This window comes from Podarcis gaigeae, assembly GCF_964106915.1.
Source record: "Podarcis gaigeae genome assembly, chromosome: 8".
NCBI classification, from domain to species: Eukaryota; Metazoa; Chordata; class Lepidosauria; order Squamata; family Lacertidae; genus Podarcis; species Podarcis gaigeae.
Genome location: NC_139684.1, coordinates 85713460 through 85725592, shown reverse-complemented (window position 1 = coordinate 85725592; position 12133 = coordinate 85713460). Strand labels below are relative to the sequence as shown.

General features: G+C 45.8%; 1 protein-coding gene across 1 annotated transcript in view; it reads left to right on the top strand.

The window, feature by feature from the left end:
- Positions 1-5233, top strand: part of CAPN12 (calpain 12) — a 36018-nt gene extending 30785 nt beyond the window's left edge. Inside the window, exons 19-21 of the mRNA XM_083753836.1 lie at positions 552-668; positions 1223-1281; positions 4098-5233. Coding sequence (XP_083609962.1) covers positions 552-668; positions 1223-1281; positions 4098-4124 — 203 coding nt within the window. The 3' untranslated portion in view covers positions 4125-5233. The remainder of the gene's footprint in view (positions 1-551; positions 669-1222; positions 1282-4097) is intronic.
- Positions 5234-12133: the final 6900 nt, after the last annotated feature.

Sequence of the window (12133 nt, the reverse complement as noted above, 5' to 3'; positions counted from 1 at the left end):
TATTTTATATAAGTCGGCGCCCCTGCTGGAAGCTGTACGCCGACTCCCTCGGCCTATAGAGCGAGATGAGCGCCACAACCTCAGAGTTGGCCACGACTGGACCTAATGGTCAGGGGTCCCTTTACCTTTACCTTTAACCTTACAAAACAAGGGTTACATGCAGTTTGAGATTCCGTGCCCTTACAGAATGGTGGCATTTGCTTGCAAATTCAATTTCCAGAGAACCTTTGCTGTCATTCACAAACAAACCATGGGTTTCTAGTCCCCATGGCTGCAGAAACAGATGACTTGCTTGTGGGCAATTCCTGCAGGATTTCAAGAGGCATGGGGTAGCTGAGTAAGATTTTGAGGGGGTAGCCCAGAGTTGGGCTCTCTAGATGTTGCTGGGCTGCAACTCCCACCATCAGATGGAGCTGATGGGAGTTGTTATTGGAGGCCAACAATATCTGGAGACTTGCTATTGGAAGTGTAATAAATGACACAAGGCCAAATGCTAATTTTCTTACTTTCCATATTCCTCCCCCCCCCCCCATTTGTGGAATTTTGCTCAGGCTTCCACTTAAACACAAAGACAAGAGAGGCCCTCGAGAGAAGATATGGCAACTCCTGGCTTCAGATAGACTTCGACAACTTTGTGTCTCTCATGGTGCACCTGGAAAGCGTTTTCCGTAAGAGACAACTTCCTCATTTTATTATTGTTATTCTTCAGTCATGCTTGCATCATTCCCTTCCTCCAAGAAGCTAAGGGGGATAAGTGCTTTGCTGAAACTGAAATTAATGCAGAGAAGTTTCTGGTTCAGCAACTATTCAAAATGTGTTTTTGATGTATAATTGTCTATTCAGGTTGGGACACATTCATCTGAGTAAAAAGGCAGTTTAAAATGTAACAACAATAACTTCAAACATATGATGAAGTGAGCTGTAGTCCATAAAAGCTTATGCCATACTGAAAGTGCTAGTCTTTAAGGGGACACAATACTTTTTAATGTTTTTTTTATTATTATAATAGACTATAATTTCCCCTCTGGAAAATATTTAATATGCATTTTGTGATACACTGCTGATATTTAAATACAAACTTTTAAGCAGTGTTGATTAATGCAGAAATGGCAAACAACGCACTTGTGTATGAACGCACGTGAAACTGAGACGGCTTGGAAACTGAGAAATACATCCACACATCTCTAATCTTGGCATGACTGTTTTTGTTTCTTTTCACCAGGGCAATGCAAAAGCTGGGATGCTGATGACAAGGGACAGATTTGCATGACAGAGCAAAAGGTGAGGAAAAGGCAGTTGTCTTTAGACTGTCTCATGTTCACCCTCCAAACTTGCTCCCCCCCCCCAGCATAGATTACTAAACTCCACTACAGTTTTTGGGGTGGGGGGTGGGAGGGCGGTTGTGTGAGTGACTTTTTCCGCACTGGGAAGGTGGTGAATTTGAGATCATCGCCATCAATTCCTGTAGTAGCAAACTCAAGTGTCGATAGAAATGCAGCCACAACAGGGCGATGGAGGCACCAGCATGGTCAGAAGGGAGGAGGAGCCCTCAACAACAACAACAACAACAACAACAACAATTTATTATTTATACCCCACCCATCTGACTGGGCTTCCCCAGCCATTCTGGGGGGCTTCCAAGAAAATATTAAAATACAGTAGTAATATATTAAAATACAGTAGTAATGTAATATTAAAATACATTAAAAGCTTCCCTAAACAGGGCTGCCTTCAGATGTCTTCTAAAAGTCTGGTAGTAGTTGTTCTCTTTGACATCTGGTGGGAGGGCGTTCCACAGGGCGGGTGCCACTACCAAGAAGACTCTCTGCCTGGCTCCCTATAACTTGGCTTCTCGCAGTGAGGGAACTGCCAAAAGGCCCTCGGCGCTGGACCTCTGTGTGTGGGCAGAACGATGGGGGTGGAGATGCTCCTTCGGGTATACTGGACCGAGGCCGTTTAGGGCTTTAAAGGTCAGCACCAACAATCTGAATTGTGCTCAGAAATTTACTGGGTGCCAATGTAGGTCTTTCAAGACCAGTGTTATGTGGTCTCGGCGGCCTCTCCCAGTCACTAGTCTAGTTGCTGCATTCTGGATTAGTTGTAGTTTCCGGGTCACATTCAAAGGTAGCCCCACATAGAGAGCATTGCAGTAGTCCAAGTGGGAGATAACCAGCGCATGCTCCACTCTGGTGAGACAGTCTGTGGGCAGATAGGGTCTCAGCCTGCATACCAGATGGAGCTGGTAAACAGCTGCCCTGAACACAGAATTGACCTGCACCTTCATGGACAGCTGTGAGTCCAAAATGACTCCCAGGTTGCGCACCTGGTCCTTCAGGGGCACAGTTACCCCATTCAGGACCAGGGAGTCCTCCACACCTGCCTCCCTCCTGTCCCCCCAAAACAGCACTTCTTTCTTGTCAGGATTCAACCTGAATCTGTTAGCCGCCATCCATCCTCCAACTGCCTTCAGGCACTCACACAGGACCTTCACCGCCTTCACTGGTTCAGATTTGAAAGAGAGGTAGAGCTGGGTATCGTCCGCATATTGATGAACACCCAGCCCAAACCCCCTGATGATCTCTCCCAGCAGCTGCATGTAGAAGTTGAAAAACATGGGGGAGAGAACAGAACCCCGAGGCACCCCACAAGTGACGGCCCAGGGGTCTGAACACTCACCCCCCCACCTTCTGAACATGGCCCAGGAGGAAGGAGCGGAACCAGTGTATAACAGTGCCCCCAGCTCCCAGCTCCTCTAGAGTTGCAGAAGAAGAAAACAAAGTCTAATCGAGCTAATGTGGTGTAGGGGTTCAAGGGCTGAAAACAGAGGGTAGAAAATGATGGTAAACTGCTCAAGCTAATAACAGGTTGCAGTATTTTGAAGTGGAGGATTATGGTTAGGGGAAGCATCTCCTGTCACTAAACCCTCCAGTCCAGTATGTTAGGAGTTTTTAAGGCAGGATTTGGCTCACCAGTGGCTCTCCAGATGTTGTTGAACTCTAACTCCCATCATAGCCACTGGTCAGGGGTGATGAGATTTTGTCAGGGACTGTGCTGAGGAGGGCTACTCTGAGGAGGAATGGTGGGATTCTGAATCTTCCCAGGAGCAGGAGGACAGTATAGATTTGGAACGGTGGTTTGCAGAGGGACGTAGTTCAGAAGGCAGAAGCTGGGAATAACTGGGTGGTGAACAGCTAGGAGAAGAAGAACTGGGGAAGAGGGAGTTAACAGACTTAATATCACTGGAAAGCATCCATCCGATCAGCTGAAGGTCAAGGAGAGCAGATAAGGTGTCAGAACAGAAAGCACAGTGGTTGCGAGTTCAGGTTGCAAGACATGGAAATGACGTGGGTGACTAGGGGGGACGTGGGTGCAGCCCTTAATTGGGAGCACCTCCGTTCCGAGGAATGGATTCTTTGTTCTCTCACTGTGATCAATAAAAACTATAAATGGTAAGAGACTCCTTTCGCTTTGTTCTGCTTATATATACTGCCAAAGGAGCGGAAGGGAGCTGAGTCCATGGAGCCTGACGGATTTGTAGTCCAAAAGCATCTGTGGGGCTACAGGTTCCCTATCCCTGCCATAGAGTATCATGGCCAATGACAGCTCAAAATGAGTACAGGCTGTGTAGGAATAAATGTTTTCCTCTCTCTTATCTATGAAGATAATCTCTCCCAAGCAGGTCAAGTAACAAGAAGAGCCCAGAGCAACGTGGGGTGAGACAGTAGTGTTCACATGAGCTTTTGATGCAGCTCACAATGCTACCCAGTTTTTAAATTAGCCCTGTGGCTTGTCCAAGCCCTCTGTCCTCTTTATAACGCCTGCAACTGTCTTGCTTAATCGGTTGCCATCAATTTGATTTTAATTAATTTTTAGAATGAAATATTTTTAGAATGTGTGATTATTTGACTGTTTGATTATTTGATTGTTGTTAGCCGCCCTGAGCCCGGCTTCGGCTGGGGAGGGCGGGATATAAATAAAAATTATTATTATTATTATTATTATTATTATTATTATTATTATTAATATTATTACTACTATATTGTAGCCCAAAGCAAGTGGGGAATTAAAGCTCACCTGATTTCCTTTCTGCCTTTCAGTGGATGGATCTTGTCATGTCCACCTGATTCAGCCATCTCCCACTCTCCATCCGTGGATGATCGCAATTCATTATGCCCAGAGGCACCCAAAGATACTTCAACATTCACTGAACGTTTCAAGTTCCGCAATCAGAATAAATCAAGCACTGCTGTGAAATACTTAGCCATTTTAATTCTATAATGGATGTAATTAAAATGAAACTGTCGGTCTCCACCTTGTTTATAGCTGAAAAGAATACCATTTTAATTTGCATATAAGTATCAAATGAGCAGGAGACAGTTAATCCCTGGGTTGTGGGTTCAAGCCCCATGTTGTGCTAAAGATGACTGTATTGCAGGGGGTTGGACTAGATGACCCTCATGGTCCCTTCCAACTCTACGATTCTATGAAATGTACATTCTTATAACAACACAGTAAGGTACAAAATTATTTTACATTACCATATTTTGGTTTTGATTTGTGATGAAGTTCAGAGATTTACCTGTTTTATTGTAACATGTTTACTGATGCTCATTGCTGGAATAACTTTACATAAGCTGCTTTTTCTGATCTAGCTGGAAAGCTGTATATAACTTTAAGTTTAAAATTTAAAGTTTAAAAAGTTTAAAGTTAAGTTTAACTTTCAGTTAAGTGGAAATTAGGAACATATTTCTGCTCACTATATATATATATATATATATATATATATATATATATATATATATCCACATCAGTCAAAGGAAGTCCAAAAATATGCAGGAAACTCCACAGAGTTAGCAACATTTGCTTGGCAAGGATTAGAGCAGGCTTCCTCAAACTCTGCCCTCCAGATCTTTTTGCCCTACAAATCCTGTGATCCCTAGCTAGCAGGACCAGTGGTCAGAGATGATGGGAATTGTGGTCTCAAAACATCTGGAGGGCAGAGTTTGATGAAGCCTGGGTTAGAGTAACGTCAAGTTGTCTCAGCAGATACATTTCAGCTACTGTCAGGTTGAAACACTGACTCCAAAAGTCAACACCTAATGTGTAAAGCTTTAACGAGGTAAATGGTTTTTTCATTGATGAACTATAAATTCAAAATGTCTCTACTAATATACCAGGCAATTACAGGTCTACACAGTAAAATCTACTTAATAAACGTTGCGTAAGCCAAATGTAACTTACTGGTATCCCCTCCATATTTTTTTTAAAGCCTTTGAGAGATTTCTTGAGTATAGTATTGTGACTAATACAGCTGACTCACAAACTTTTCTTTCAGAATCTTCTTGCCTGTGAATACTCGTCATCCCTGGCAACGGGCAGCTGGAGGCGAGTATTGGGTGTGATGCAAGTCTCACTCTCAAAGCAAGGCAGCAGTAAGACCCAACAGCCCTGGTCACAATACTCAGTGGTACCTGAGCACAGTGGCGTAGCGTGGGGGGTGCAGGGGGGGCGGCCGCACCAGGCGCAACATCTGGGGGGGTGCGCTCGCCGCCTCCGGAGTCGCCGAAGAGCCTCGGGCGCAGGCTGTAGCAGAGCCCCATGTCTCGCGGAACCAACGAGCTGTGCGCGCGTCCGGGCTGAAGGCGTCCGGCAGGCAGCGGTTCTCAGTGCTCGCCGCGGTCCCCGCGCGTCAGGGCCACAGAGGGTGCGCCAGGCAGCCCCTCCTCACAGCCCCCCCCCCCCCGCGCTGCCGCTGCCACGGCAGCTGCTGGGCCATGTTGCATTTTCCTCGCCTCTCTGCCCTCCTCCTCCTCCGGGCAAGTGGCGTCGTTTGGGCGGCAGCGCCAGCGGCAACTCACCTCAGATCACCTGACACGGACCCGCCGCCGTGGCTACCTTACCGTAAATGCCCCAGCCCAGGCAGCAGCAAGAAGAAGCTGGCAGCGGCGGCAGGTTAGGGGTTAGGGGCGCAAATTACTTGCCTTGCCCCGGGTGCTGACAACCCATGCTACACCACTGACTGAGCACCTAACATCCCTTGATTCCTCACAATCTTCTACAGCCACATGCAGAGTTCCTTGGTAGACAGGATAGTGTTTCTTCACACATAGTTAAATCATGGCGTTCAAGGCTAGAAGAGGCACTGGTGGCCCCACACTTGAATGGTCTTAAAAGGGCTAGATGAATTTTTTTTTGGGGGGGGGGGGGAATAAGACTATCTACAGCTATTAGCCAAGGATTGATGGAGACACTAGGCCTCTGAATCCTGTTTCTGGGAATCACAAGCAAGAAGAGAACTATGCCATTCAGGTCTTGCTTGTGGGCTTCCCGTATAAGCAGGTGGTTGGCCACTGTGAGAATAGGATACTGTACGATATGGGCTTTGGGACTGATCCAGCAGGCTTTTATGTTCTTAGTTTGCTGTAGGAGAGTTGTGTGAAGGTAGAACGTTTGCCTCCACTGCAGAACCAGGAATGAAGTCATGTGAAAGATATATTGTTGTTGTTTAGTCGTGTCCGACTCTTCGTGACCCCCTGGACCAGAGCAAGCCAGGCACCCCTGTCCTCCACCACCTCCCGCAGCTTGGTCAAACTCATGCTGGTAGCCTCGAGAACACAGTGCAACCATCTCATCCTCTGTCTTCCCCTTCTCCTTGTGCCCTCCATCTTTCCCAACATCAGGGTCTTTTCCAGGGAGTCTTCTCTTCTCATGAGGTGGCCAAAGTCCTGGAGCCTCAGCTTCAGGATCTGTCCTTTCCGTGAGCACTCAGGTTCAGAAGGGATAGGTTTGATCTTCTTGCAGTCCATGGGACTCTCAAGAGTCTCCTCCAGCACCATAATTTAAAAGCATCCATTCTTTGGCGATCAGCCTTCTTGATGGTCCAGCTCTCACTTCCATACATCACTACTGGGAAAACCATAGCTTTAACTATACGGACCTTTGTTGGCAAGGTGATGTCTCTGCTTTTTAAGATGCTGTCTAGATATAGGTTGGGTTAAAGGAAGCCGCCATGTTGTGCTGGTTGGCATGTATCCCTACTGATCTGCCTTACTTTTTTCTAGCCTGGCTGGCTGACCAACACAGAGAAGCCCTCATCCTTCAGGCACCCAGAATAGAAACTGATGCCCATGTTTTAAAACAATTCCCAAGCTGCTTTAGGGCTGCTGGATGAGGAAGGAAGTGGCCTCAGATCACCCTAGTGGCAGCTGAACTCTTGCCCTGGATGTGGGTGGCTCAAATCAGCAGCAGCCGGGGAGGCTGTTTGGTGGCAGCAGAAGCTGTGCAACTGCAAACTTAACTAATAGCATCCCATGCAGGCTGTCGGCTGCCTTGATGGGTCCAGTCATGTAGCCTAAGTCCTCACGGCCGCAGGTGCAGATGAGTTTGTGAGCAATTCCTGCTGGATTTCAATAAGGGGTAGCGGATTTTGAGTAATCAGTAATCATGCACCAACACTTTGCACTCTTAACTGTTGTTTCCCCTGAGCTTAGTAGTGTCAGGGAAGGCAGGAGTCTGAGGGATGGGCAGAACGGAAGGGGCAGCAGGAGGATCCCTGTGTCATCTTACTTTTGTATAACCTACAAAGCTGTTTGCAAATTGTGGACAAGACGGAGTGTTTCTGGAAGTGGCAGAGAGATATTTCTAAATTTGTCTGGCAGGGCAAAAAGCCCAGAATTAAGTTTAAGATATTAACTGATGCGAAAGAAAGAGGGGGCTTCGCCCTGCCAGACTTAAAACTGTACTATGAAGCCGCAGCTTTCTGCTGGCTAAAAGACTGGCTACTTCTTGAAGACACTGATGTGTTGGATTTGGAAGGTTTTAACAATGCTTTTGGCTGGCATGCATATTTATGGTATGATAAAGTTAAGATCAATAAGGCCTTTAAGAACCATATTGTCAGGAAAGCAGTATTTAATGTCTGGACAAAATATAAAGACTTATTGGAAAACAAAACTCCGAGGTGGCTGTCCCCTCTGGAAGCCAAGGCCCGAAAAAGACCCAATATGGAGGCCAAATGGCCAAAATATTGGGAAATATTAGAAAAAGACGGTGACAATTGGAAATTGCAGAGTTTGGAGAAAATGGAGGGTAAAGTGCGAGACTGGTTACATTACGCCCAGATTAAAGAAGTTTTTAAAAATGACAAAAAACTAGGGTTCCAGGTGGAGAAATCGAAGTTGGAGACAGAACTGTTAGAACCAAAGACTAAGGTACTATCAAGAATGTATAACTTGCTGTTAAAATGGAATACACAAGACGAACTGGTTAAATCTGCTATGATAAAGTGGGCACAGGATACTGGGCATAACATTATGTTTGAGGACTGGGAAAGGTTGTGGACCACTGGGCTGAACTTCACTGCATGTAATGCTTTGAAGGAAAATGTAATGAAAATGATATATAGATGGTACATGACCCCAGTTAAACTTGCCAAAATATACCATTCGTCTGATAATAAATGTTGGAAATGTAAGGAAAATGAAGGAACATTCTTTCACCTCTGGTGGACCTGCCCTAAAGTGAAGGCCTTCTGGGAAATGATATATAATGAGCTGAAAAAGGTATTTAAGTATACCTTCACCAAGAAACCAGAGGCCTTCCTCTTGGGTATTGTCGGCCAGGGGGTGTTAAAGAAGGACCGAACATTTTTTATGTATGCAACAACAGCAGCAAGGATACTCATTGCCAAGAATTGGAAGACTCAAGATCTACCCACACTGGAAGAATGGCAGATGCAGCTGATAGTCTATATGCAACTGGCAGAGATGACCGGCAGAATCCGAGACCTGGGAGAAGAAAGGATGGAAGAAGACTGGAAGAAATTTAAAACTTATTTACAAAAATATTGTAATTTGATTGAATGTTAAGAAGGATGCTTGATCATAAATAATTGGCCACCACTAAACTAGATTGAAATTAGACGATAAGCGAGATAAAGGAAAAGACAAACCCTTTGGGAGAACTATATTTAAACGAGTGGATATAAGATTGTAAACAAGATGATAATTTGCTTGAAAAAAATTTTTTTAACAATGTAAGTGGGAGCGGGAGACGTGAGGAAGTCCAAACGAGTTATGAAATTTTGTGTATGACATAAGCAATGTTGTTTGTTATTTATGCTTTTTTCTTATAAAAATTCTTAATAAATATTCATTAAAAAGAAAAAGAAAAAAGGAATGAGTCAAGACAATGGATTCATCCAGCTCAGAAAATTTACACAGGCCACAGCTCTCTAGGTTTCAGGCAGAGATGTCTCCCAGTGAGACCCATTAAATGAATAAGGTGGTCATTGAACTCAAGTGCCCCCCTCCCACACAGAAAAGCACTTCTGGGGGCGGGAAAGGATGGCACTTTTAATACCAGGCTCTCGCTTAAATCACTATGGTCCTCATTATGGTCCTCACTATGGTCCTCATTATGGAGAATTTCAAACAGAACCAAGAAGTCTGAGATCCTTTTATGTTCCTTTAATCCATTCCTCTCATCTTGGCTCCTGTAGTTTTCCCGCTGCTGTAATAATGACCACATATCAGAACTTTCCTTTCTAGCAAGAGAAGATGGCTTTTCCATGAAGTACTGCAAGAAAATCATCCAGCTCATTCTGCAGAGCAAAAAATTACGGGCTCAGTTGCAATGAGGGAGAGGGAATATATGAAATCCCTTCCCTTTTCCTCTCCCAGGTTAATTGGGAGTTTCAGAAGTTGATATTCATTGGGGCAAGGAGCCCAATAGCAGGTGAATCCAGCGCCAACGACAGGCCAAGCTAGATTAGTTTTCTCCCAATGCTCCTCCATAAGGGGAACATTGAGCCTGAGGAGGAGGGAAGGTGGCAGGTAGTGCCATCCTTGGACTGATTGTAAGAAACATGGCAGGCAGGTGTGGGCTGGCTGGTGGCTGGAGGAGGATGGTGAGGAATTCCTCACACCCTATACTGGACCATCCTCCAATGTCTATATTAATCGTGCAGCAACCTCATCCCCTACTACAAGAGCAAGTGATTATTTGGGAAGTGCTTCTACAAAAGGATCTTTCCATGTGTATCAGCGACTAGAGGTCTGAGGGCCATATGCAGTCTATCTGCTGGCCCTTCAGTTGCCAATCCAGAGGCAAGAGGGTGGAGGGGCAGACGGCAGCAGTACTGGGACTGGCTGGCCACCATGTTGCCAGACTGGGTGTGGCTGGCCCTCCATACCCATCACATTGGCCCTCCTGGCAAACCAGCTGCTAACCAGGACACTGAAGGCATAACTCTATCCAGCCCCTGCCTGTAGTAGAACCCCAAGTCTACTTCTGAAACTCCCAATTAACTTGGGAGAGGAAAAGGGAAGGGATTTCATTCATAGCTATAAATGGAACAGGAAGGAAGTCGCAACCCTTTCGGTTTCAGTGGTTTACAACCAACATGCCGTTCCCCCCCCCCCCACCAGCTGCAGATGGAAGAGGCAGGCTGACACTGTATGGATTTATGCAGTTTGGGGCTACATTAAAGGAATGGGAGGCGAGTGAAGCCCAAAAATGAGTGGGACAAAAAGCCAGGCATAAAAGTGCCACCCTGCCACCAGTGTTAGGACCAGGTATTGTTCAGGGGTGGATAAAACCACGTGTTGTGGTTCTTGTGGTTTTAACCAAGGGAACTTAAGCTTGCCAAAAGGGAAGTTACTGCTCTCTCAACTGGCCAAAGTCAGATTCCTTCTATTTATACTGGGTCTTGCTGACCTTCAGTCTTTGGGTTGCCCACCAGTCACAAGGACCAACGTCATACCTGTCCTCATGTGGGATTGGAAGTGTAAGCCCACAGGTGACACTGGACCCCCTGTCCAATTAGGATTGTCTCACCTGATGTTACTAGAGTTGGTAATACACCTTTGGATCAGAGGAGCTATTCTCCTGGGGCCACTGCAGGCAGGCAGAACCAGCAGCAGGCTGGCTGGGGAATGGACTTTTTAAGAGACTGCTTTCCCCAGTGCCTCCACAACAGGCTCCGACACCAAGAATTCCTAGAGCTAGGAAGCACTGATATCACACCTGCCCCTCGAGGCCTACAAGACCCAAAGTTCTCAGATAAAAGTGAAGTGGAAACTTTAGAATGGAGCCGTTTCAGCTATTGCTCTATTTGATTACATTGCAAAATGATTTGAGAACAAAGAGATAGGGTTGTCCATTAGATGATGCCTCGGCCCATAGAGTCTCTTCTCCTTTAGTAGTCTGGTGCAAGCAGTAGGAGCAGAAGAAAAGAGTGCAATTATATTCTAGTAAAATAAAATAAAAATATTAAAACACATCTGCTCCTCAAAAGGGCAACTCCGCTTGCAGAAATTTGGCAGGTGAAAGTGTCCCATCTTCATTCTGCTCTGTAAAAGGCCACTGCATCACTGCAAGTATTATTGCCTCCATCGAGCCAAACAGTCCAGGCACTGGGCAAGGGAACCAGTAGTTGAGAAGGACCCCTCCGTGGCCCAACCCAACTGTGCCACCCCGTACCACTCTTCTTGCTGGGCCTCTGAACAGCATTTTAGTGGTTGGCACTGCTGCTTTTGAACCGGAAACAAAATGTACCCAAATGTAATACCTTTGACAGATCTAGTGGAGAGATATTGCATATCTCAGGGGCCCGGCAATGAGGGAAGCAAGAAGCGCTAGTGTTGTTGTGTCAGAAGGAGAGAAAAAAAGCAGGAGTGCAGATTTGAGATTTGAATGAGGGATTTCGCCGCTCACAACTCTAAGCCAATATACAGTACAGCACTGGTTTCTGTGTGCATATCAGGTCCCAAGATACGAACCTCTCTTATTTCCACTCCACAGCGTATATTCAATAAGTATGGCAAGCACAGGAATGGCCCTATGAACATCCATGAATTACAGCTGGCCTTGGGAAAAGCAGGTTAAAAGGAGCAACAAGAGCACAAAACTGTTCCTTATTAAGAAACTGGATCTTTAGGAAGCCTTTTTGTAGAAATTACCCCCTGAAAACTTTTGATGTTAGGAAAGGGTTGTGCTTCCTGGCAAGGTGCCAGCTTGCATGCAAGACTGAGGGGGGCCTGGCACACATCATGTGTGTGACGTCATGCACGTGTCACACACATGATGTCACATTATCAGGAAGAGGCAGAGCCTGGAGCCCAGTGTGGCACGG